The sequence below is a fragment of the Nelumbo nucifera genome, chromosome 6 (genome assembly GCF_055504915.1).
Source record: "Nelumbo nucifera cultivar China Antique chromosome 6, China Antique-T2T, whole genome shotgun sequence".
NCBI lineage: Eukaryota > Viridiplantae > Streptophyta > Magnoliopsida > Proteales > Nelumbonaceae > Nelumbo > Nelumbo nucifera.
In genome coordinates, this window is record NC_142654.1 from 29,459,634 (window position 1) to 29,486,061 (window position 26,428).

General features: G+C 36.2%; 2 protein-coding genes across 4 annotated transcripts; one reads left to right on the top strand and one right to left on the bottom strand.

The window, feature by feature from the left end:
- The first annotated feature begins 4,008 nt into the window (after window positions 1-4,008).
- LOC104598487 (VAN3-binding protein) lies at window positions 4,009-8,193 on the top strand. Its single transcript, XM_010260570.3, is given in 8 exon segments — window positions 4,009-4,550; window positions 4,782-5,076; window positions 5,964-6,342; window positions 6,555-6,731; window positions 7,107-7,156; window positions 7,260-7,317; window positions 7,781-7,975; window positions 7,978-8,193. Coding segments are annotated over 7 exon segments (1,164 nt in total). The 5' UTR covers window positions 4,009-4,550; window positions 4,782-4,800; the 3' UTR covers window positions 8,007-8,193.
- A 2,083-nt stretch (window positions 8,194-10,276) lies between these two features.
- LOC104598485 (formyltetrahydrofolate deformylase 1, mitochondrial) lies at window positions 10,277-14,991 on the bottom strand. 3 transcript variants are annotated; one of them, XM_010260567.3, is made up of 8 exons: window positions 14,643-14,991; window positions 14,268-14,380; window positions 13,899-14,049; window positions 13,709-13,782; window positions 13,423-13,582; window positions 12,948-13,046; window positions 12,781-12,867; window positions 10,277-10,510 (listed from the first exon to the last, which is right to left on the bottom strand). In XM_010260567.3, exons 1-8 carry the CDS (start codon window positions 14,787-14,789, stop codon window positions 10,364-10,366), a joined length of 978 nt encoding a protein of 325 aa, XP_010258869.1. In that variant the 5' UTR covers window positions 14,790-14,991; the 3' UTR covers window positions 10,277-10,363. The 3 variants fall into 3 exon arrangements, with proteins under 3 accessions (XP_010258869.1, XP_010258871.1, XP_010258870.1); XM_010260569.3 differs by having other exon boundaries at window positions 13,899-14,060; window positions 14,268-14,455; window positions 14,643-14,913; XM_010260568.3 differs by having other exon boundaries at window positions 13,899-14,060; window positions 14,643-14,781.
- Window positions 14,992-26,428: the final 11,437 nt, after the last annotated feature.

Consider the following 26,428-nt stretch of genomic DNA (forward strand, 5'->3'; position numbering starts at 1 on the left):
CATTGCAATAAACAAATGGGAGAATGAATGATTAACCCAACTCAGAATCCTTAATCCTACCATACAGGGGATGGATCCTAATCGTGGATTATGCCAAATCCACGGGCAGGATGCGATTTATAGGAGGGGCTCCTAGTAGACTAAGTAGGGCTGTAATTTCAAATTTATGCATTGGGATGTGTGTACTACTTCCCCCTTACGAAGCTAAAGAGTCTATGATACGTATCTGTTCCTTTTACTCCTTTTGTCATCCACTCACTCCAATAAATTTAAGCATCTGGTTTAGCTTTTTAGAACGGTGTCCAATTCAAGGCACAAGGCTGGGTCTTGCTTGAGAATTAACATGGCAGTCAGGCTGGATCTTGCTTGAGAATTAACATGGCAGTCATAAATCTGAACAGTTCCCACCAGAGGGCTCTAATAGAATTTTAGTGCTCATCAAGAAGCCAAACTCAATATCATTAGGGTGTTTGGTAGAGTGGAGTTGCAATGTTACTATATTTTGAATTGATCGATGCAAATTGTTATTTCTATCTAAAATGTTAAATTTAATGTTTTTTATGCATTGTTTTTTTTGCTTTTCCATCGCCAATAAGTAAGCCAATTTTGAACTCCCTAAGCCACTGCAAATCTGGGACCGGGAGTTGGGGTCTACTTGAGGGTATGTTTTCAAGTATAAAAGATTTTCTTTTTGGCCTTTATGGGGAGTCTGAATCTGCTACTCACACCGGCCTCATAGCATGTCTCAGCGACGCATCAAGAACATCTCTCATATTTATATATTATTATTCAGAGGAAATGTTTTTAATACATGGTGAGATGTGGCTGTAAAGATCCCAACTCCTTTATGGGAGGCAAATAAGGTTGCATAATTTAAGGCTCAATTTGGTAGGTGTATAAATATAAATATAAATATATAGAGTGTAAAACCTTATATTTTGTATTATTTTATTTACGTTTGCACCGTACATATTTGTATTTGTGCTCTTATCAAATCCATCTAAATAATTTTAATTAGATGGGTTTGGGGCGATTAAAAATTTAACAAATTCACCCGACATGACTCAAGTTGTAATCCTATATCAATGTTCGTCGATTGGATCACAATTTGGATTTGGGTGAGCCTCTAACCTGCCATATTACAATAAATTTGACTTGGTCAATGACTTATGGATCTGGACAGTTTTTTTATTATCTCTCTACCATCAATTGACCTTTCTGACCTGGGTTATTAGAGTAGGTGTTTGGCATCGTGTGAGTTGAGAAAAAGGTGCTTATTTTTTATTTAGTACCCGTGTTGTAGATTCGTTTTCAGCATTGGTCGTATTATCCAACGTCTAACATGATACCACATCATTGCACCGCTAGCAGCAACGAGCTGTTTTATGAGAAAACATCAAATTTGGTGTTGGTTCATACCACACTTTCTCAATTTCCAAGGTGTGGTATGAAGCAACGCTTTTTATGGAAAAACAATACCAAATAAGAGACTGTTTTCTGAAGCACCGCTTTTTCTGATATGGCACTTACATGGTGCCATTTTCTTAGAAAACAACACCGATGCCAAACACCCACAGAGTTAGCTTATTCTCTCTTTTGCTCACATACTCACATTGCTCTCCAACCCTTTTAGAATTTTGTGTTTTTTTTTTTTTCTGAATTTTCTAAAATACTAAAAATTCAAACATGGGGCTATTTAAAATCATATACATCTTTCTTTTTCTTTTTTATTTTTTTTTTGGCTTCATCATCTACAATCAATTCAGTTTCCTTCAATGTAATCACTCCTTAAGATAATGAACATCTTTTAATACTAGCTTGTGCATTGCATGAGCCTCTTCTAATCTATTCTATATACTTAAAATGTAGTCCATATCAATTTATTCCCTCTCCTCCTCATATTGATTTCCAAACCCCCTAGATTTTTTTTTTTGGTTTCTATTGAATTTTTAAATAAATAGTTAAACCAAACATGGGGTTATTGATTTAAACTAACCCACAACCAATAGTAGGAAAGGGAATATAATCACTCCCCTATAGAAGATGGTATCTTTTTCAACACGGGTCCATGCCAAGGTCCAAGGATCTCTTGGAGTCTATTCTGTATACTTAAAAAACAGTTGTGCACATTGGATTATTCTCTTTCTTATATTGTTTCTTAACCCCCTTTAGAATTTTATGTTTATTTTTTATTTTTTTAAACAAAAGATTCAAGAGGGGGTTATTTTAACTCACTCACAACCAAATCAGTTTTCTTTTTATTTGGAAATTGAATGTCATTACTCCCCATAGACATGGACATCTTTTTAACACCAACTCATGCATTGCAGGGCCTCTTCTACTATATGTATAAAATGGAATTGTCCATGTCACAACTCCTTTGCATTTTATGTGAATAGTACCTCCTATAATTTTTGTGTTTCTATTTTTGAAAAATAGAAGACATTGAAGTTGGGGATATTTCAAATCACCCACAACTTAACCATATTATTATTTTTTTTTCTCAAGAAACCAAATATAATGGCTCCCTCATGGAATATGTGACATCTTTAACACCAGTCCTTGCATCACATGAATTCACTCTTCTTTGTTTTTTGATATCTTGTGAAAGGGCTACACAACAGGGTAGCCCATTCCCCAACCCTAGGGGTGTCAACGATATTTGAAAATCCAATTTCAAATTCAAGATTCGATATAATTGAATCGAATTCGGATAATTTGAATATCTAACCAGTCAAATTTGGATATCCTATTCATACCGAATAGTTAATTGGATTCAAATTCGGATATAACCTGATTCGATTTGATAAATATCCAAATGCGACCAATTATTTAATTCTTATGTATAATGTATAAAATTTTTAAATGTTTTATATAATTTATATATATAATAATTAAATTATATAAATATTTATATATTTATATACTTTATATAAATAAAATATTTATTTTATATATTTATTAATTACCTAAAATAATTAATTAGTTGAATTCGAATCGAATATTTGAATATTTAATCAGATTCGAATTAGAATATTAATTTCCGATATCCATTGAATATCAAATTTTTTAACTAGATTTGAATTTGATCCGTTTACACCCCTACCCAACCCAGGTGTATATGGGATTCAATCTCAAGTCTCCACTACGACCAACAGAAGGCCTTACCAAACAGCTGGTTGATACCTTGCAAATTATTTTGCTTTTTTATAACAATTATCAGTTGATCCATTTACCCAGATGGTCGAACCACTGATCCATTGACCCGGAATGAAAAATGGTTTAGCCCCATAAGCATGCGTTTAATACATTGTTGAGGTCATGAAAGGTGCAGTGAAATAGACAGCTGACAACTAGTAAAGAAGATGCCTCCTCCAACTGTTGCAAGAAAGGTATCCAACAATAACCCACTCTTAATTTTAATCTTAAAATATCTTGTGGCTCATCGTCTTCAACAGACATTATAGAAATCTTTTTGTCTTTAGTGTTAGGTAAATAAATCATTCCACTCCTCTATAAAAAATGAGTGTCATGTCACACAGGAAATCATATTTTCACCTTTTCTCTTTGCATGCCAAAACAACAAAACATATTCTTCTAAATGCAGTAAGAGACTCAGCCACTGCAGCTCTGAAACATTTCATCCAAAAGCTATATCCTTCATCATGAGGGAAAGGAAAGTTGCTCCCAAACGATGGAGATGGCATCTGGAGCTTGTCTGCTGAGAGGCGATCATTCCGGTTGAGTGCGGTAAGTGATAATTCTGAGGGGGCCTTATTAGATTCTCTCATCTCAATTTCTGATTCGTTCTACTCACATGGTCCGATGGTCGGAGTCGGGCTTTGCTCTGCAGACCCAGGGACCAATCTGTTTGGTTTATCTCCAACCTGATAGAGCCCACAGGAAATTACAGTGGCCAACAGAACAAAACAGGTAAGAGATTTGATCGATTTGATTAATCAACTGTGATTAATTTATACTTAAGTAATAAGCCTTTGCCCCCTAAAGACTCAAGAGTGAAGTAGACTTGGATTAGTCTTCGGTCTTTACCGTTGTCACGCTCTTCCACCACGTCCAACCAACCACCGAAAGTCATCAAGCACCAAGCCCCACAAAAGCGAGCCACCGTCGTCACTCGTCACACACGCTATTATTGTTATTATTGTCTTGGTGGAGTTTTTTATTGTCAATTTTATATGGAGGAGACGGGCAACGTTGCACGAGCGAGCGGCATTTAACAGGGAGAATGTTTTCCGATGTCTCGAAGTTCTGAACGAATGAAAGCACTGTTTGGGTCGCTTCCGAATTTTGTGAACTTTTTTACAGGTCTTCCGGAGTTTTAATTTTCTTTGCTTGTCTACAAGGACGTTTTCGATTACAAATAACGAAGACCCAGCCCAATTTTCATGGTGGAACACCAAGCACGAGGCTCTCTTCTCTCTTGTGTACTCTGACCTGTCTTTGTTCCGTTCCTCGGACTGTCTGCTATATATTGACAGACAGCCACTGAAGTTCGTTGCCTCAGTTCTGAACCAATCTCAGGTTGTAAGGTAAGCAGAGAATCCTCTCTTTCTCATCTTCTCTCTATGATGGGTTTCTAGTGTCTTGGTCGAATACATGAAAACCTCACTTGGGTTCACTAGGGATCATGTGGAGTGGCCACTTGCCAGTACTTTATCTTACCGAATTGACAGGATTGTTTCTGTGGGTTTCTGCAATCGAATGCTTATAGAAATCTGCAATTGAATTGGGTGGTCATTTTGAATATTTGGCATTTACAGGAATATTTAGGGAGGATCAATGGAAAGCAAGCGATTTATGAGTTGGAAGAAGAGTTCTGTGCGGTTGCATGGACTAGAGAACTTAGAGGAGGATGAAGAATTGGGCATACTATCCTCATTGTCGTTATCATCGATCCCTCCTCCGCAGACACCAAAGGAACCCATGGAGTTCTTATCAAGATCTTGGAGCCTTTCGGCTTCTGAAATCTCAAAGGCTCTTGCTCAGAAACAGAAACGTTTTCTTCCCGACAAGAATCCTGATATGATCTCAGAGACGATTGCTGCATCACAATTTGTAAGCTTTTTCCTACTTCCTTTTTTTATCTGAGTTGCACTATATTCTCCACTGATACAGTTGGTGTGATTTGTGTATAACATTAACATGGATAGTAGTCTTTAAAATTCTTTTTCTTGAATCTAGACTAAAATAGCAAATAGTTGTGCCTAAGCTTAATTGTAGTACCAGCTACCCGCTTTGGATGGTCCTAACAGTGAAAGGGGAATTCTTCTAACAAGATGAAGCTTTCTAAATATTGTTCAATCCTTAGTATACTATGTTGCCTGCCTGAAATGTAAACAGGCTCTAGCTCGTCCAATTTTACAGACTGGATGTTGCAAAAAACAGATTGGATCCAGACTCATATTTGTCTGCTTCATCTTTTACTTTGTACTAAGCCACAGACACAGACTACCTAATTATCTTATCTACACATTACTGCTTTCCATGATTTTTATTTTTTTGAGGAGAAGGTAACTTGTATTAAAAGAGAAATATGTACACAAAACGGCAAAGAAAGAGAGCCCGAATAAAATCAGGGCATCACAGAATCGCTATACAAAACACTTCTAAACAACTCCACCTTAGCAAGACTATTATCCACTGAATTCCAATGCCTGGCAACCCATTGAAGCATCCAACTTTGATGCTTCAGGAGCATGTTACACTTAAGAGAAATTTAGCCTTTAGCCTATCCAGATTCCAGAATATGTTTAATTGGATTATCTAATGGATCTATAGTGACAACAGGGATTGCCTAATTAGGAAATTGGCAAATTGGCAGGCAGGGTGGCAAACTCAAATATGGATCATGGTCAGATGTTATTAGAAAGTCTAGATGATTATGTTTTGTTACATCCCATCTTTTAATACTTCATGGTAGATTGATAGATGCTTTTTTGCAGCTATGTAGAACAGTCAATTCAGTTCATGTTCCACGTACAACATTGGTTGGAAAATGGTTCCACAATAAAGAACTTATCAATAAAAAAGTGAAGAAGAAAGAAAAGGTGCGTGCCGACAATGCTCGCATCTATGCTGCCCTATCTGTGGCAGGGGTTGCTGCAGCCTTAGCTTCTGTGGCTGCGGTAGAGAGTTCCAACAGCCCCACCTCAAAAATGACAGCAGCTGTTGCATCAGCTACAGAGCTCTTGGCATCTCACTGCATTGAGGTCGCTGAGTTAACAGGTGCTGATCATGACCGGGTGGCCTCTGTTGTTAGATCAGCTGTGGATGTTAGAACTCCTGGTGATTTAATGACTCTGACAGCTGCAGCTGCTACAGGTATCTGCTCCATCGTTTTGATTTCTAGGTTGCATCCCTACAAATGAACTTTTTTTAATAATTTCATTTCTTCAATATAAACACCATAGCTGGAATATTTAGTGCTACCATGCATATCTTTGTTTTTTGAAACATACATAAATTTGTACGAATGAGCCCATGTGATAAGCTTTTAATATTTCATTGATGTTATTGTATCTTTACTGGAAAAGCTTTGAGAGGAGCAGCTGCCTTGAAGGCAAGGGTGCCCAAGGAAGTCAAGAACAACGCCACAATAATCCCCTATGATAGGAGTGTTGGAGCAACTTGCCCTGTTGCTGTTTGCCAGAGTGAAATTGAGATTCAGTGTTCTCTCTGCAAAGGCGAACTACTTCATCTCACACGGAAAGGTAATTACCAATCTCACATTAATGACATGTTCCAACTTTTTCAATTATGACCTAATGTTCCCAGTTACCCTGTACAACTAGTGCAAAGAAAATGGAATAGCCATCTTGTGTCAGGACATGTGCAGCTCACTTAGATGTGAGTCAAAATAGAAATATTCATGGTCATTTGAAGAACCTAAGTTGTCCACAAAGTATAGTGCATACTTTCTATGCTTTGAAAGGATCTTCTTTAATTAATACCAATTCATAATTGGTAGCTATATTATACATGGAGATTTACTTTTCAATCTAATTTTTGACTGCTTTTAAATCAGACATTGGTCACATGAAGAATTCTCTATTCTAGACCCTAAAACTTAATTTTGGACTTCACAGGTGTAGTACGTTGGAAGCGAGTGTCAATTTACATCAACAAGAAGTCACAGGTAAGCATAAAACCTACAAAAACTAAATAAAGAATGAAATGGTGACTCCAACAGCACCTAAGGATTGGAGCACTTACTGATACAATTCAAATTGAAATGATAGGTCATCGTTAAACTCAAAAGCAAACATGTTGGAGGAGCCTTTTCAAAGAAGAAAAAGTGTAAGCTTTTTTTTTTTCTTTTTTTCTTTTTCTCTTGATCTCTGTAAACCAATGGTGGATTTCAATGCAGTAAGGACCATCTTATAAGATGGACCAGTTGGCCTTATTGAAGACTGTCAGCTGGAGATAATGCTGAATTTAAGACATCTTACTATCTGCATATGAACTGAGGCAGTTAAACCATAAATGAAGATAGCATACAAAAGACTAATTAATCCTTCCAATGTGATCATTGTACTATGATTTATCCAAGGATCCACCATAAGTGATTAAAGCCAAATTGAAGAACTCTTGTTCATTGCTTGTGGCATGCATCCATGGATAAAGAATAACCTTATTTAAAAATCCATGCCAGGTTTCCTCATTTATAATTGCTAGTGAGTCTCTTACTATTTGAAGTAGCCGGTGGTCACTAATGATGGACTCATGATATTGACATAATGTTCTGATCTGCTGATGCCAGGCATTGTTTATGGTGTCTGTGAAGAGATTCCAGTGTGGCCAGTAATGAAAGAGAGGGTTGGTGTTGAAGGATGCTTTTTTGGATTGGAAACTGCCCAGGGTCTTCTAGAATTCAAGTGCATCAGCAAGATGCATCAGCAAAAATGGGTTGGTAGCATACAAAATTTGCTTCAACAAGGCAGCTTTATTGGAGGGACACAAACCTCCACTCAATTGTTAAGTATTGATTGAAGATTTTGATCAATTAGTAACTATGACCCATGGCAAATGAGATATTTAGGAGTTGTAGATAGCATATGGTGTTTCGTCACCATTTCCATGGTATAATACATATTTAGCTCAATGAAACACACTATAACAACATATCATTGGACTATTTTTTATCATGATATGAATAAGGAATATTTTGTCAAATTTTCTGTATTTTCAGACATTGTTTTAACTAATAGGGTGCGCAATGTTGCGTGAAATGGCACAAATAAGAAGAAACAGGTCGTGAAGATGAGGATGTTGAGATTTGTTCATTCATATCAACTTCTTAATTTAATAGAAATCTTGGGCTGTCAAGCGTGAGAATGTGGGTTGAATCTGAGAGCGGCCACTTTGTGCAAAAAAATGCCAAAGGTTAAGATAATATCTGGTCCTCCCGTCCCAAGACCCCATATGCCTTCTAATGGCCCTTGATAGCGTCAAGGCATTCTTGATCCTGTAGTGAGAATTCAGATTTGCTCCTCACAGAGCGTGCCTCACAATGCATCGCAGCTCTGCATTGCAGCCCTGCATTGGAAATATCTTCCCATCAATAATAATATCAAGTACAGGAGATGTTCTCAATGCATGGCTGCGATGTGCTGTGAGGTTGGTTTGAGGTACATTCTGTGAGGAGAGCAAATCCGGTATGTGTTTGGTAGAGTTTCAGTTTATTAACTAAACGTTTGTATTTGATTTAACTTCAAAACCGAGAAAAGTAATAATGTCAACCTTTTATGACAAGTAGGTGTCACATTAGCAAAATAGTGAATAAATGAATACTGTTGTTGGGGGAAATGTTAAATTGAAATTTCCCCACGCCCCAATAATAGACATGCACATAAATCAAGGCCAGCTTTTGTAAGTATCTATGTGTAGGGATCATCATGATGGATTAAATGCTGATTTTGATTTGATAATGATACGACAGTGTTTTGATAAGTGCCTCACCAAATGCCCAATCTCCCAAATGAGGCCACTTATTCATCAACTTGGATGTTTAGATGCAAAATAATACTTTGGGAGGGGTAGACCCAAACCTGTTCTCACACTTTGTCGGCCTGATTCAGTAGCCTCAGCACCGATACCACAACAATGCCATCAAAATGGTTTGCAGAGAATCCTTCAGTGGCATTAATGAATAATAAATGAATGTTTGTACTATTCGCTGTGTTACCAAACGGCTGTCCTGTACCTCTCTAGATGACTCATATAGACAGCTAAGCACTCAATGATTCAAACATCTTGACAGCAATCCTGTTAGACTTCTAAGCCGTTTTTTTGACTTTCTTTTCCAGGTAAAAAACTTAACGTGATGGATAAAAAATGGGGAGAATGATAGTTCAGAACACTTTAAGAATTCTTAGTCCCACCGTACAGTTGGAATGGGTGCCAGCTCGAAATTGATGCCAATTCATGGGTGGGTATTGACATTTTAGGGTGGGGTTGTTTATCATTTTAAATTATGTAGGGTTGTAATGGAATTCAGAGTTCTGTAGTTGACTGCAATATATTTTTCTAATAAAAAACGGGACAGTCTGCACCGTATTACTACTATTTTTTACCAGTATTCAGTATTTTGTTTTTTCTCTTCTTTCCTCCTATACTCTTCTTCTTCCACCTCACTAATACTCATGTTTCTTGTCTAGAAGGGCATCATAAGATTTTTAAATTTTTAAATGAATTCACATATGATTTTTCATTAATGGAAGGTATGTTTTTAAGTCCAATGAGACTAGTCCAATAGAGTACATTTTATGAAAACTCAAGGTATGTTTATGTCTTTTACCCTTTTTCTATTGAATCTGTGGCAATGTTTAAATGGTCATTATCTCTTAGAATCCAAATGCTTGGTAAATTGCCAAAATAAAACTTTGGGTCTATTACATTATTGTAAATGAATCAACCAGAGATCCTTGGGGAGCCCAGATCGGCTCACACCACTGTGTAGGCAGCTAATCAATCAAAAGTGAACATGCTAGTGTTCTGTATCTGCAGTCCTATGTTCACTTGTGATTGGTCACAGCAGTACAAGCAGCAGATCCCAAGTGCTAAGAATCTTTGTCACTTCGCTAAACATTTACATGCCAAGTTACCGAAAGCTTGTAAGTTTTGATCTTTGAAGTTCAGAGTCCATTTTCTGAGGTTCTCGGTTCTGAATTATGCAACTAAGCTAAGGAACTTAATCCATGGTTGCTTGAATATGTAAAAACAATCAAAGATAAATGTAAATAAAGTGCAACGATAAGAGAGCAAGAAAATTTAATTAAAATTATTAATCAATTTTACAAATTACAATTACTTTTCAATTTCCCCTTCTCATTTTTACTTAATTTTAAAATACAACAGTTTTGTTTTCCTGATAAGGCAGCACTCGAAGCTCACAATACGATTTTATTGCCCTTGCTAAGCATTGTTTCTCAAGGTTCTCAGATTTCAGCACAAAACTCTGTAGATTATCTCGATGGGAAACTCTCTCAACCTGCATAATAATATCCACATGCTTTATTCCTCACATAAGAAGGATTTCAGGTAAACATCATTAATGAATGTTACTGAACTTTTAAAAGAGACTAAATACAGATGCTTTTATCCAACATATAAAAAGCACTAAAACAGTGACTAATCCAAGCAAAAGCACAAAATAGAAGAACCATAACGCAATAATATTTGAAAAACAAGAATCATCAACAACCTCAAATTTATATAGCAGTCCTGAATAGAACATATATACCCCATTCTGTATAATATAAACAATGCCGTCAGTGAGGAACAAGGCAATTACCTAATGTTGGTCCTAGCCATCTGGGTTATTGGGTAGGGGTAGGCTGGATACAGACTTAACCTTTGACATTCTTTTTAATCACAAAGTGGCTGCTCTCAGCACTTCAATTAGGGACAGCTCTATAAAAAAAGTAAACGAGATCTTTTCTCAAAAAAAAAAAACAGTAAAACGAGATCACATGAGCCAAGGATATCAAGATTCAAGAAAGAAATCCAGATCCGGTGATATTGGGTACCTTGATTATGTAATCTTAGAGCAAAGAGTTGATGGAAATCATAAAGCTAGATATGAACCTGTACCTCTTATCTTATCAGAAAATTTGATAGGGTTAAGTTCAATAGAAATATGTTATTTGGGTCAACCAAATCTAGATGGGTACCTTCATCTCTCATAAGTCATAAACATTCTTCAAGCCCTGGGTTTCTTACCACACTTAACTGAAATTTGAACAATCCATCTAGACAGACATCAATAACGCAAACAAATTGGCAGTTTGTGCTTGTGTTATCAAAGAAGCATTATTAACTTATACAGGTACAGCACACCAGATTAGCATGATGAAGACATATTTACTCACAATGATCTTCATTATTATGACTATCATTAGAATCATGACAATAAGGGTTATGATTCACTTAAGGAAAACCTTGAGATCAATGCACCCAAGGACTGAACTATCTTAAGCCCCAACTATTTCCAATACTTTGGAAATACTAAAACCGGTAATCATCCAGAGTTTATGACAGATTCAAAGTACTGAAGGGATCTTCTGAATACTGTAAGCTGGATATTCTCTGTCTCTTCAATGAATTACCCCAAAAAAACGAGCAATTTAAAAGCATATCATTTATGACATTCCTCTTTTTGTCAACCTCTACAAGTAATTTTTCCCAATCTCTACAATGATTTCACCAGAATAGTTCATACCAAATGAACTAAAATATACAAGAATAGTGTTCAATAATTGTAAATGGTTAACTGTTAGCATTACATTATTGTGATACCTGGTCCTAGTATAATAATCAAATTTTCAATTTTTCATATACATGATTTGACAGCTTTGTCAATAGTTATCAAGATTTGACAACCCAAATTTATTTTCAGATCATCAGGGGGCCCTTGTACACTAAAGTATCTTCTCTTTTTACTAATAAAATATAATTTCCACTAATTGTAAAATATACATGGGAGAACGAGGCATCCTTCACTCAAAAGATAATTAAATGTAAACTGAAAAAAAAAAGTTCTCATACACCAGCCTCCTTCCACAAGAAATGGCTCCCTCCTGTGCCTATTTTGTCATATTTTGCCTCTAAGAGGTATTGGCTTTTCGGTAAATCTGAAATATAGGAGAAAATAGGGCATGTCTTGACACTTGGATTAATTGTTCCTGGTAATTATAGAAGACACCATGTAGTATCCTGACATGTGCCCCTAGCATTAGCTTTGCATGAAATTACACTTCTTCCTAAGACCATTTTCTAATCAATTACTTCTGTTCATTAAACATCTAATGACAATGTAATATGTCTGCCATTTCCTAGAGAAGAGATAATTATATTAATTCGAGGGTATGAGGAAGAAGACATCTTTCCTGCTTATGTTGTACACATAAGAGTGTACACAAAAGGGTATAACCTAGAAGATCTTCTAGGCCAATGTTCTCAACTCAACTCAGCCTCAAGCCCAACTATTTGGACTTGGCTAAACAAATCCTCTCCTGCAACTTTCTCCATCAAGTACCACTTCTAGGTCAATGCTCCACTGTTAAAAATCGTGATAACCATTTTTTTTTTGAAACTCCTATATGTTCAGAAGAAATATGTAAGCGGTCTACAAAGACATAAAGGCTCATGAGAAAATTCACAAAGCAGCTTCCCAGCTTCTTAGCATGATCTAAATTTAAGAGGCAAAACTCAAAAAAGTAAGTGCAGGTGAATAGAATAGTAAAAGCAGAGAAAAATCACCATCTGCTCTATTATTGGTCCTGCATCAAGCTCTTCTGTTACAAAGTGACTGGTTGCACCAATCAATTTCACTCCAGCATCAAAGGCCTGTAATCATTATTTTGCAGATTAGATGTTGTAAAAACAGGACAAATGATTTTGCCCATGAAGAATGCAAGGGAGACAACCTGTTTAGAGGGATTTCCACCCTTGAATGATGGCAAAAGGCCATGGTGGATGTTAATTATATCCTTCCCATAGCTCTCTAAAAAATTTTGAGACAATATCTGCCAATATATGCCATGACCACAATTCATTAGATTATATCAACATTTCTAGATTGAAAAAGTCACAGGAATGAAATTAGATGCCTGGTGATTTCTTTTTTTATCTATTTGGGCTAGAAAGGAAAAAATTGCTCCCTCTGCTAGTACAGTATCCAGTGTGCACATGCAGGAGGCATTAAATACTCATATGCAGGAGACTCCCACAACCAAAGTCTTCTAACTTTTAAGTGTGAAAGAATGCTTGCCGCTAGAATCTTTCTAACCATCTAATCAAGATACTACAGAGTGTCACCTTGGTCACAAAACTGATACAAGCATATTTCATGTATGATGGACAAGGTGGTCTCAATATCTAGGATCCTAGGATCATAATTACCTGCATGTATCTTGCAAGCACTAGAAAATCAGTTCCATGAACCAAATCCAAGATCTCTCCTTCTCTTTTATTCCCTCGATTTGTTTGCAAACAATGGTATGGAATTCCATGCCTTTCTAGAAACCGAATCACATGGGTATCTGGACCTCTATTGTGATTACTGTAAGAATGTAACACAGCTTGCAGATTAGCACATTAGAAAACAAACCTCAATGAAAACAAAATGGTCGAGGAAAAAACAAAGAAAACTCCACAATGAAAACAATGAAGATTTTAAAAATTTGACCTTATTACACAAGTAATATCAAGAGGTAGTTTGCCATCCTGCCATTCATGTAGCAAATCAACCAGACAATGGTCCTGAAAAAGATGCAAACAAACTCCATTTAGTACATAATGGTTCATCTTCCACAACAACTTCTGTTGATTCAAGAAAAGGAAAATAAAAAACAAATAAATAAAGTAAAGTGAGGAACCTGCTTTGAAGCAAGAACTGCTACTTTATATTTGGGATCCAGATCAGGCACTCTCACAACAGATCTCATTGCATTGAACAATTTTGAAATTTTGAAGAAGTCCTCATCTATTTCCGCCCGTGGCCATCTAATTGGGTCGAATACAAACTCACTGCAAATTTGCTTTGGAAATTAAGTATAATTAAATGCAGTTCAGTTCATGGAATGCGTAGTGGTTAAGACTCACTTGAATTATCAAAGTAAAAGGCATATGGGTAATGCCTGGTAATGAAATCAGAACTGAATTCAATTGAATCAATAAGCGTTCATAAACACGTGGGGCGCAATAACAAATACATCGTAGAAATGATGAAAAAAGGAGGAACAGACCTTCTGGAATAGAAGACGTTCTTGTTTTCGGGGACGAAGACATCGACGCTGAGTATGTTTCCTCCTCTGGAAGCGATGCATTCCGATAGCTTCGCAACGATGCCAACTTCATCCTATAAAGAACCAATTCAATCCCAAACTCAGAAGCCGAAATCCCAGGTCCCAATCGACCGAACAAGACACCGACCCTAGAATCGACAGAAGAAAAATAAAACGAAAAATGGAGAAATCTAAGAACCAACATTTGTGAAAACATGAAAAATATCCGAAATGTGCGATACCCTTTAGAAACATTAAAATTAAGGAACGTTTAACAAAAATGGAATTACAGTTGCAGTTGCAGAGATCCAGAGATGCACGGGCAATTAGGCTTACAGGGCAATGGAAGACGTGAACGCCGAGAGCGGTAGCGGGAGGGGAAGAGTCGACGAAGTCAGCAAGGAATCTACTTGAATTGAAGGTCCTCCGCGCGAATCCCAAAACTCGCGGGAAATTGGAAGAGACCCTTCGAAGGATATTCATGGCTTCACGCCCGTCTTAACTTCGCGCCTTGGAGTTGGAGGGTGATCGGAGATCAAACTCTGGCGTTGGGAGATCTCATCGTTCGTGGCCTTGAAGTTTTACATTACCTGCTCAGTGCTCACCCACCACCACCACTGCGTTTTTTTTTTTTTTTTCTCTTTGAAAATCCACCACCACTGATTGCGTTACCGTTAGATTCTTCTGGTCATGTTATTTTTTACATTTTTTAGTATCCAAAATAACGGCGGGATTCGGGAATGTGTGGTACATGTGCATACCAAATGAGGACAAAGATCTGCTGATCTTGCTTCGTGAACGATGATGAGGATAGTGCATCGTGGATATTTCCAAATTATTTTCTAGCCCTTGACGCGGAATCTTGTCAAAATATAGTCCTTGCCCCACCCACGCGATATTAGGGTTAATTACATGGTTTTCAAAAACCGGACCGGACCGGACGGTCGGACCGAAATAACCGGGAACTGGTCAGGTGACTGGTTTGGTTTTCTCCAAAACTGGATTTTTGCCAAAAAAACATTGTTTGGTCAGCAAACTGCTGATTCGGGCATTTGAACCGTTCAACAGTTTTAACCGTTTTTTGTCAGAACGGTCCATCCATTCGATTAGAATGGTCGGACCATTCAACCCAGGAACCAGACCCCTGACCGATTTGTTGGCCAGGTCAGTTTTAAAAACCTTGGTTAATTATACCGTGTAATTTTAAGAAAATGCTTTTATATATATCATATATTTTTTAAAATAATTTATCTATACATCTATACCATATATATATATATATATATATAAAGCAACGGTCACATGGTCTCTCTCTCCTTGCTCTAAACCTTTCTCTTCTTGAAGTTGGACTATCAACAAAACATGTTCCAACACTCTACGAACGTAATTTGACACCACACATCTCACCATAAGACTGGGACCGACCATGTAGAACATATATGGTATTGGATCATGCTGGTAGGGGGTTGGCAGAAAATCCAGACTCCCTTTCCAGCATTCTCCTTAGTTCTCTTTCCCTATCCCTTCCCATCACTCCCAATGTGCCAAGTCATCACCCTCTCACTCACTCTAGATTCCACCTTCATATGTAAGGAAATTGAGTCCCACCTGTTCACGTTTAAAAACAAATATAAATGGAATACCATTCACCAATTCATGTTAGTAACTGACTTAAATGGAAATTCCTTTTATTTTGTCAACAAAATGGATTGTGATGTAACCGTTTTTGGTCGCGTACCATTTTTTGTGATGTATAAATTTTTTGGCTAAGTACCTCGTTGTTTGACCCGGTGGTGACGTGCCTTGGTGATGAGCTACTTGGTGGCAAACTCCCTGGGGGAGAACTACATGGTGACGAACTGCTTGGTGGCGAACTACCCAGTGGTGAGCTCCCTGGTGGAGCTACTTGGTGACGAACTGCCGGGTGGCGAACTGCCTGGAGGTGCTCCCTGGTGGCGAACTGCCTGGTGGCGAACTGCCTAGTGGTGAACTCCCTGGTGGCGAACTGCTTGATGGCGAACTGCCCGGTGGCGAGCTGCCTGGTGGCGAACTGCCTGGTGGCGAACTTCCTGGGGGCGAACTGCCTGGTGGCGAACTGCCTGGGGGCGAACTGCCTGGTGGCGAACTGCCTAATGGCGAACTGCCTGGTGGCGAACTGCCTGGTGGTGAACTCCCTGGTGGCGAACTGCCTGATGGCGAACTCGTCACTTGACTTGCTCCTAGGCGGTCTGCAACTCAGAGGATGGTGGAGATCCCTGGTAAAGTGCAACCCGACTACCCTCCGCGTGAGGTGATTTTCTCTCCTTTGTAGACGGCGGGAGCTGAGGGACCTGCGAGAACTGAATCAGAGGACCCGGGGGTATTTCCCGGCGGGGACTCTCCGATGCCTAAGTTAACATTCTGATTACAGAGGGCTTGGAGAGAAATGAGAGAGCTAGAGAGCGGGGGTTACCATCCTTTTTTTTCTCCTTTTTGTATTTGAGGGTCGGAGTCCTTATATAGTGGTGCCCTCGCAGGTTAGGTGGGTGAAAAGCCTTCAAATGGTAAGACGTCATATCCGGTCAGAACCGGGGTACGGTGATGAACTCCTCGAGGTTGTCAGGCTGGCGCTTGTGCCAGGCGGCTAGGTCGGCGCCTGGGCCAGGTTGTCAGATCGGCGCTTATGTCAGTCGGCGGGTCGGTGTTCGGGCCAGGTTGCCAGGCCGCACCTGTGTCTGTCGGCGGGTCGGTGTCCGGGCCAGGTTGCCAGGTCGGTGCCTATGTCCGGGCCAGGTTGTCAGGTCGGCTCCTGTGTCCGGGTTGGGTTGTCAGGTCGGGGCCTGTGTCTGGGTCAGGTTGTCAGGTTGGCACCTGTGTCCGGGCTAGATTGCCAGGTCGGCGCCTGTGTCCGGGCCAGGTTTCTCGGTCGGTGCCTGTGGCAGGCTGATCCAACTAGGTCGCGCAGGCCGCGCGGGCCGCGCCAGGCCGCCCGTGGGCCGCGTGCAGGTCGCGCCAGGCCAGCCAGACCAGTGCCCGGGGGGACACCAACTTGGTAAGTTGTTGCCTGAGTGCTTGCCTAGTTGTCACGAGGTGCCACGTGTCGCAATTTCACTGGAGGGCCAAATCTGCCCTCATCAGGTTGGATTGTATTTCTTTTGTTTGAGTAATTTTTGGAGAAAATGACTCACCACGTCTCCATAGTCCATCCATTCTATTGTAATTAAATGAGTGACAAAGACATGCCTTTCACATCTTCAAGTTTGGATTCAAAGCATCTCATTCACAGTTTTTAACTTCATCTCCCCACCTTACAAATCCTTAATCCTTGTGTCCTTACTTTTTTTTTTCAATGGCTATGGTGCTGTGGAGTTTTCTTAGGAGAATAAAAATAGAATAATCCAAAAGGTGGAGATGATAGTTTTTGCATCATTGTTTTCATCTAAGATTTACTTCGAGCAACAGCCAATTGACAATCATTCTTCTCTTTTATTTTACTTCTAAAAATAGAGTAATCCTGCACTCTATTTCAACAACTCCAGACCTTGCGATCTAAGTTTTTTGGGCACGATTACGAGTTAGATTAATGATAGGTGGTGGGTGGGCAACCTAAATTTCTAGGGCACAATCTAGACCCTTATCATTAATTCTCCTCAAGAATTGTTTCGCACACTACACAACGTTTTTGAGTTACAAACTACCCATTAGTTAACACAGTTCCATATTTTTTTAAGAAGCCTGTTACAGAGACTATCCCTTTTTCTTGATCACTCTTGTTCAGTACTATCTTAGATTTTTCTGTTTAATTTCAAGATTTTGGATAGAGGCAAATGACAACCCACCACTCAAACGCCTCTCACAAGCTGTGAAAATAATGAACCAGGTATGTCCTTCCATCTTTAACTCTATTTTTTACACACTAATTCAAATAATATTAGTTTTAATTAGGTCGTGATTGGTGTGTCTTTTTGCATGGTCTTTCGGCTGTTTACAAGCTGAATGAATAGCCAATCCTCCTAAATCATGCCAGAGGCCCTGTTATGTTATTGTCATTCGAATGACAAATAACGTATATGGGGCCAATAAGGAGACCCATCTATGGGTTATCGGGTCGGATTATCTATGGGTAAATGGGTCAGAAATGTTATGATTCACTAATAGGGGTGAGTATTATTCGGTTAAAATTGAAAATTTCAGTTTTGGTTTGTTTGGTTTGGTCTTTTTGGTTTTTGGTTAAATCGGTTTGGTTAATTCGGCTTTCGGTTTCAGTTTTTAGAATTAGAAATTCGATTAATCGAATTAACCAAACTTTCTTTTTGGTTTTTGATTTCATAATATATAATATATATAATAAAGTATGTATTATTAAAATTCGGTTTTAATTAAACTAACTGAAAATTTCGGTTTTGGTTATTTTGGTTTTTCTATAATTCGGTTTCAGTTAAGTTTTAATTTTTTAGTTCAGTTTTTAAAATTTTGATTTATTCAGTTCAGTGTTTAGCCGAATAAATCAAATGCTCACCCCTATTCACTAATTAAGGTTGTATTTGATACCATTGCTATTTTTACTTGCAACATTTTATGTTGATCAATACAAATTTTATGAGAATATGTGTTTTCCACCACAAATGCTTTGAGTTATCAATACAATATTTGGTGCCATTATTGTTTCTCTATGAAATATTAAATTTGGTATTTCTATTATAAATGCCAACACCTAATTCAATGCCTACATTTTTTTAAAGTAAAAATAATTATTTAGTGTGATGTGACAAAACAATTTCTCAAAATTTTGTATTGACCAACATAAAAAGTTGCAATAAGTGCCAATGACACCAAACATAACCTGATTAATGTGTTTTACCGTTTTGTTGTTCTTTTCACCTCTCCAATGACCGATTACGTAGTGTTCACTAATTGATGAAAGTGTTTCACTAATCAATTAATCTGCTTTAATGGTTATTGTTCACTAATTAATTAATGTATTTTACCAGTTATTGTTTTCTCTTTAATTAATGTTTGTGGGGTCTACTATAATGGTCCAAGCTGTAGAATCTACGGCTACAATATGATATATACTTCTATACACGAGGCTGATGTTCGTTTTCGTGATTATTTTGTATAGGGTATCGTTTCGGTCTAATCCACGAGAGATCATGTCTTTCATTAATATAACGTAATTACAACTTTCTTAAATATAAGAGGAAAGGATTTGAGACTGTTCATTTTTTATCAATATGTAGATGGTTGATAAAGAAAATTAGATGACATTTAAAGGACATTTTTATCTTTCCAAATGTCACTTAACGATTAGTTAACAGATTGGTTAATGATAGGTACTGGATTGACACATTTTGAAAGTTTGGGTGCTGAATTATTGCCTACCTGATTGAAGTTATTTATGCCCACGACCCAAATTCTCTTCTCAGCTTTTATCCCGTGGATGGAGAATACCCATAGTTTCCTACCTGATTGAAGTGATTTAGTGCATTGCTTGCAGCCCTAAATTTTATTTATTTATTCTTTACCGCTATAAGTAGGGGTGTCAATGATATTCGAAAATATGATTTCAAATCCGAGATTGGACATAATCGAATCGAATTCAGATAATTCAAATATCTAATCGGTCGAATTCGAATATGATCTGATTCGATTCGATAAATATCCGAATTCAACCGATTATTTAATTCTTATATATAATATATAAAATTTTTAAATGTTTTATATATTTTATATATATAATAATTAAATTATATAAACAATTTATATATTTGTATATTTTATATAAATAAAATATTTATTTTATATATTTATTAATTACCTAAAATAATTAATTATTTGAATCGAATATTCAAATATTTAATCAGATTTGAATTCGAATATTAATTTTCAATATCCATCGGATATCGAATCGAATTCGGATATTGAATTTTTTAATCGGATCCAAATTCGGATGTTGCCTGATCCGATTCGAATTCGATCCGTTTATACCCCTAGCTATAAACCCTAACACCTGTTGTTCTGTGCTTAGGCAAGAGAACTTTCTTGTTTCCTCTATTAATCTCCTCTGATGCCCATTGGATCGCGGTTGACAAATCCACTACTTCACCGGTCTCAAACAAGGTTTTAAAAGGCTAAAGGCGGAGGTGAGGAGGTTGGGTGATAAAGAGGCAAGTAAGCCTCGAGGTGGTTTAAGGCGTAAGCCTCAAATTAAAAACAAAAAATTTATGAAATTTTGTATAATTATTTGTGACTTAATGTATCAATGGTTCAACACTTACCCCCACGAATCTACTGCCCATCTATATAGTTGAGACAAAAAAAAAGAAGAGAAAACCAAAAACTGAAAATCTATCGCCCACCTACCTATACGCACAATTCCAGAACTTTGAAGAAGAAGAAGAAGAAGACGGAGAAGGAAATGTACTCATGTCGCAACTCGCAAGGGGAAATCTCCCATCTTCAATTCTTCAGTTCGGTTGAAAGTTGAAAGTTGTTGAAATCTCCAATCTTCACTCTTCAATTCGGTTGAAAAGGAGAAATCTCCCAAATTTTTGTAGTTATGTTCGAACCCTACCTTATTTTGATTTTGATTTTTTTCTTTTATTTTTTCCAAAATTACCCATGCCAAATTGCATTTTCCCCACCCAAAACCCGTTTAAACTACCGCCTCAGGTATTTTGAGGCGAAAGGCGAAAGGCCTACGCCTCACACAAACTGAGGCCAATGCCCCTTGGCCTGAGATTGAGGCTCCTGAGGCCAAGCGAAAATTGGTTACCTCGCCTTGAGGCGTACGCCTCTCGCCTTGCCTTGATCGCCTTTTAAAACCATGGTCTCAAACATCAATCAGGAACAAATATGTAGGTTTGTCTATCTCTCTTGCTCTCCCCGTTCTATCTCTTTCATATTGGTGTTTTATTTTATCCATAACATTGTATTATTTTTTAACTTATTTTATATTTAAAATATAAGATTTTTTAATTATAATTGATTGCGTGTATCATCTCACAAGTTGTATATGAGATGTATGGAATTAAATCTAATACATTTGGTGTGGACTGGTTCACATCACACCTACAAAATGCCCCTTTGGGTGTGGACTGTTTTAGTCCACACATTTTGTTTACAATTCAAAATATCTGTAAACAGTGTGTGGTCTGGATTGGTTCCTGCTACATTGGTGTGGTGTGGACCAATCCACACCTACCAATATCTCATCCAAGTTACAAAACACCCCTGCCTCACAAAATTGGTCCCCACACTGTTTTCACAACACTTGCAGTTGTGCATTGGGAACATCCCCGTACTTGTAGGTTTTCATTCATGGGGAGATGTTCTCAATTCATGGCTTCAAGTGTTGTGAGGACAAAAGCTGGATTCTCAGTTAAAGCTTTCAAATGTACCTAATTAAGCATGCATTTGGATTAAAAAAAATGAGAAATCTAAATTCGCCCAGTAAAAACAACCTAAATCCACCCTAATCTACTTAGGGTTCAATTGAACTGAATCTAGCCAAATTTTGGCATGTATTGGTTCATGTTTCATTCAAATACTATTTGTTGGGTTTTAGTTCAATTTGAAGGCTCATAGTTTTAATATATTTTATATTTATAAATATTAATGTACAATATTTCTTTTAACATATATGAATTGAGCAAAGCTTTCAAGATTTCAAGCTCATGAACATTCATTAGTCAAATTTGAGTTTGAATAACAAATTGAACATGCCCTGAGATTTAAAATTGATTAGCATTAACTCGAATTGAGCCTAATCAAACTTGAGCCCTATACCATTTGATTAAGCTCAATTCCATTACACCCCCCAAAATATGTGGTTATAAGTTATTTTGTGCTTGGAGGTACACAAGTTGGACCATTTAAGTCAGGTTGAGGTCAATCCTAACCTAATGCAGTAGTGCGAGCTGTGTGTTAAGTTAGGTTGGTAACCAATGAACTGGTTACTAGTATCATAAAAGTAGTAACCAATCAAGTGGTACTTATCAAAATTCACAAGAGGTTTTGATTGGTCAAAGCCCTTCTAGTATCATGCCTTTTTGGCATAATATACATAATTAAATGTTTATACAATATTTATGGGGAATCTATGATATTGGAAAAAACATGATACCAGAAGAGCTTTGACCAATCAAAGCACCCCATGAATTTTAATAAAAACCTCCTGAGTGGTTACCTCTTTTATGATACTTGTTGATTGGCTATAAGTTTTTTAGATATCATGCCTTTTCAGTATCATAGTTGAACCCAATATTTATGCAAGAGGCTTTTACCTCTCCAATGAAAACCCAATGTATCCATCTATATCTATTCATCTACCTACATTATACTACTATTAAAAGTGTGAATGTGAGTGGAACTTTTGTTTGGCGAAAATACCCCAAATTTTGAATTTTGTCCCCATGCAATTGTAAGGATAGAAATGTAATTTGAACAACAATTTTCTCCGCATTCAAACCGCTCTCATTAAATCTTATATTTAAGGTATTAACCCCCATTAACATTCATTTAATCCTATTCTTGACTAGAATACCCCTAATTTTGAATTTGGTTTCTCTCCAATTGTGAAGGCATAAAATGCAATCTGAACTACTACATTCCTCCTCATTTAATTCCATCTCATTAAGTCATATTTAGAGTACTAACTCCCATTCTCTTAGTGAATCTTATATTTAAACTAATCTTTTCACCAATAAATTCTATTAGTTAAATCAATATCCAATACTTTTAATGATATAAAATACATGCTTTTTAAATTAACCCAAAAATAGAACCATTCTTCCGTCCTAGTGGCGAGTAAGCAATTCAATCATTTGGGTCAAATGGGTCAATCCATGATGCCCATTTCTAATGTTTTATATTAATCATATTAAAAAAATAAGTGTGATAAATAATAACAATTCCAATTGATGTTGGAATGAAATATAAATTTAAAACCAATCCAAAATTATTTGTTTTTTTTGGTGGTGGTGTCAACAATTCAACCTTTTGAGTCAAATGTGTCAACCCTTGATGTCATAATTAAATAAAAAATGAAAAAAAATAAAAAACACAAAACATTTGTAAAAGTACAAAAATTCTATAAAAGCATTTAGGCACTTTTCTAATATTTTATATTAATCATATTAAAGAAAAATAAATAATAGTTGTATTTATTGATGTTGGAAATACAATAATAAAATTTAAAACCAACCCAAAATTGAAATTGTTTTCCTGGTGGTGGGTCAATAGTTCAACCTTTTAGGTCATATGTGCCAACCCTTGGTCTCCTAATTAAATAATAAAAATTAAAAGAAAAGGATAAAATACAAAAATTGAAAAAATATAGGAACCCTGTAGAAAACGTTTGGAAACATATCTAATATTTTATATTATACATACTAAAAATTAAACATGATAAACAATAGTTTTTAACTTTTTATTGATGATAGAAATAAAATTGTAAATTTAGAACTATCCCAAAAGTAAAATTATTTTAATTTGGTGGTATATCAACAATTCAACATTTCAAGTCAAATGGGTCAACTTGTGAAGTCATAATTAAATAATAACAATTTAAAAATATAAAAAGACAAAAAAAATACAAAAAACATATAGGTTATATAGAAAATATTTGGCATGTCTCTAATTAATTAAATAATAATAAAAATTAAAAATGATGAGAACACACCAAAGTATAAAAATAGTAAAAAAACGTAAAAAACATTAGGGACATCTCTAATATCATATTAAACAAAAGTAAGTGTAACAAATAAAAATAATTTTATAAAAAAATTTGGAAACATATTGTTTACTATCATCATCATCATCCTAAATTACCACTTGCACACTTACTAGTACTATAAAAAATATGAATAACTTGTGAGAATTTCTAGACTTTTAGCATGATGAATTTTGCCCATCTATGTTAATGTTTTCTAATTTATATTTGAGGGCAAAATGGGTAGTTCTGGATGAACTTTGCCCTTTTATTGTTTATGCTTTTGATATACAAGGTTTTGCATTATACATATTTGTATTTTACTCTTCTCAAACTAAAATCTATAATGTATTAAATGAGTAGAATTTAGTCAGACAATTTTTTCCCCTCTTTGTTAACACTTTCTTATTTGAACCTAAGAGCAAAACCATTACTATCAAATCTATCTTAAACAAGTTCAAAACAAGTATTGTAGGACAAATGTATGTCGATCTTATGTATTTTGATGATAACAAGCTCACTGAAGCAATCTTTAGTAAGCTTCTTTGTGCCGAAAATGTATTAAAGCAAATATGATACCAAAGATGAAGAAATTGAAAGTTTTGCTGAATTAGCTAATTGTGCTTCATGATCTCTACACCATCATCATACCTCTCTAGTTGAGGAAGCTCTAACCAATTATTAAGGCTACATCATTCTATGCTCAAATCGTGTCTATCTTTAAGATCTTGATGTAATCAATTGCATAATGTATTCCCTAGATTTTCAACAAGATTGAACTCAATATAAACAACCTTAGAGACCAATGACTAGAATAGGTTTGGTTCCTTGGCTTTCCTAAACTTAAACAAGAGATTAGAATTAGAAAAATATATTTTGAAAACCAATGGAAGAGATCCTAATAAGAATTTTCAAGGTTTCTAAGTATTGAGCTATCTGTTAGGCAAAACTACTCAGTCTCCATAAAGTAGTTAGTTGACTACTTAGAAATGTATAGTCGACTAACTATGACAATTGAGACAAGTTTAACCTGATAAGAGACATAGTCAACTACCCTACATAACATAGTTGATTAACTATGATGACAAAGGCAAAAAATGCTAGGATTATGAAATATAGCCGACTACACCAAAAGACATATTTGACTAACTAGGACAGTCATGCATGAATATGTCCTATCTGAGATGACTAGTTGATTACCCAAAAAAGCATAGTCCATTAACCCAAATAGACTGATTCAAAATGATATCAGTCAACTAATATGGAGGAATCAGTTAGCCAAGAGAGAAAAATATCACTCCCTTTGTCAAGTAGTTGACTAGTAATTTTGATAGTTATCTACTTCAAAGACATTTGATAGTTTAAAAGGCCTAAATGACTATTGCCCTCAAATTTCATAGAAAGCCTTGCTTTTATGTCATTTAACTGTTTGAAAGAGTTTCTTTAAAAAAAAATTGCTTACAAAACCGACATAGGACATTGTGAAGGGATTTGTGTTGAATCCTTAGCAAACTGAAGCCCGTGTTTCAAAACCAGAAACCTGAGAACCCTGGGAATGGGAAGGCTTTGAGGGATTGGGATCTTTTTTATAGACCAGAGGCTGTCTTCTGAAGCTCTGATCATTCGAGGATGAATATCAACCTTTTTTTAACCAAAGAAACTGACAATTAGTTAAGAAAAAAAATGATGGGAGTTGAGAAGAGTGAAAGGGAAAATTGTAAATTTATTATCTGGTTTTCTTCTTATTTAAAAGGGTCATTTATTAAAATACCCGTCATAGTTTCACAAATTTACCAAGTCTTACCCTGTATTTTTATTTTACTAAAAGATGCCTATAATTTGTAACATATTTACTTAATCGACTTTTTATTAAATGGGAATGGAAATTGATGTTTTGACACTAATACCCATCAATCAAATTTAGTCAAAAGAAAATAAAACTGGAAACATTGTTCGTGCCCTAATAAAATGTAGGCAATACTTCGTTCAATCAATTTTGTTCTCCGTTCAAAGAAGGAAGAACTTTATGAAAATATATAATATATTAAGAGAAAAATATAAGGTAAAGTTGCAAGAAGAACTTTTGTTCTCTGTTTAATGAATTTCATTCAATCAATTTTGTTCTTTGGTTTCTATAGAAAAAAAAAAGAATATAAACTCTATGAAAATAATAAAAAAAAGAATTTAAAGTTGTAACTTTACCTTTGAGCAGTTGATATGAAAGGCAAATTTGATAAATAAATCATTTTCAGAAAAAAAGAGATTGAGAGGGTTTTGGGTGGCCATTCATATATAAAAAAAAATTGGAAAATAAATATTTTCATCAAAGTAATTACATAGGTATTTTGGACATTTTCATGCTTCTTTGTAGAGGATCTAACAAAGAGGTTATCAGAAAGTTTAGAAAGGATGATTGCAATTATCAAACATA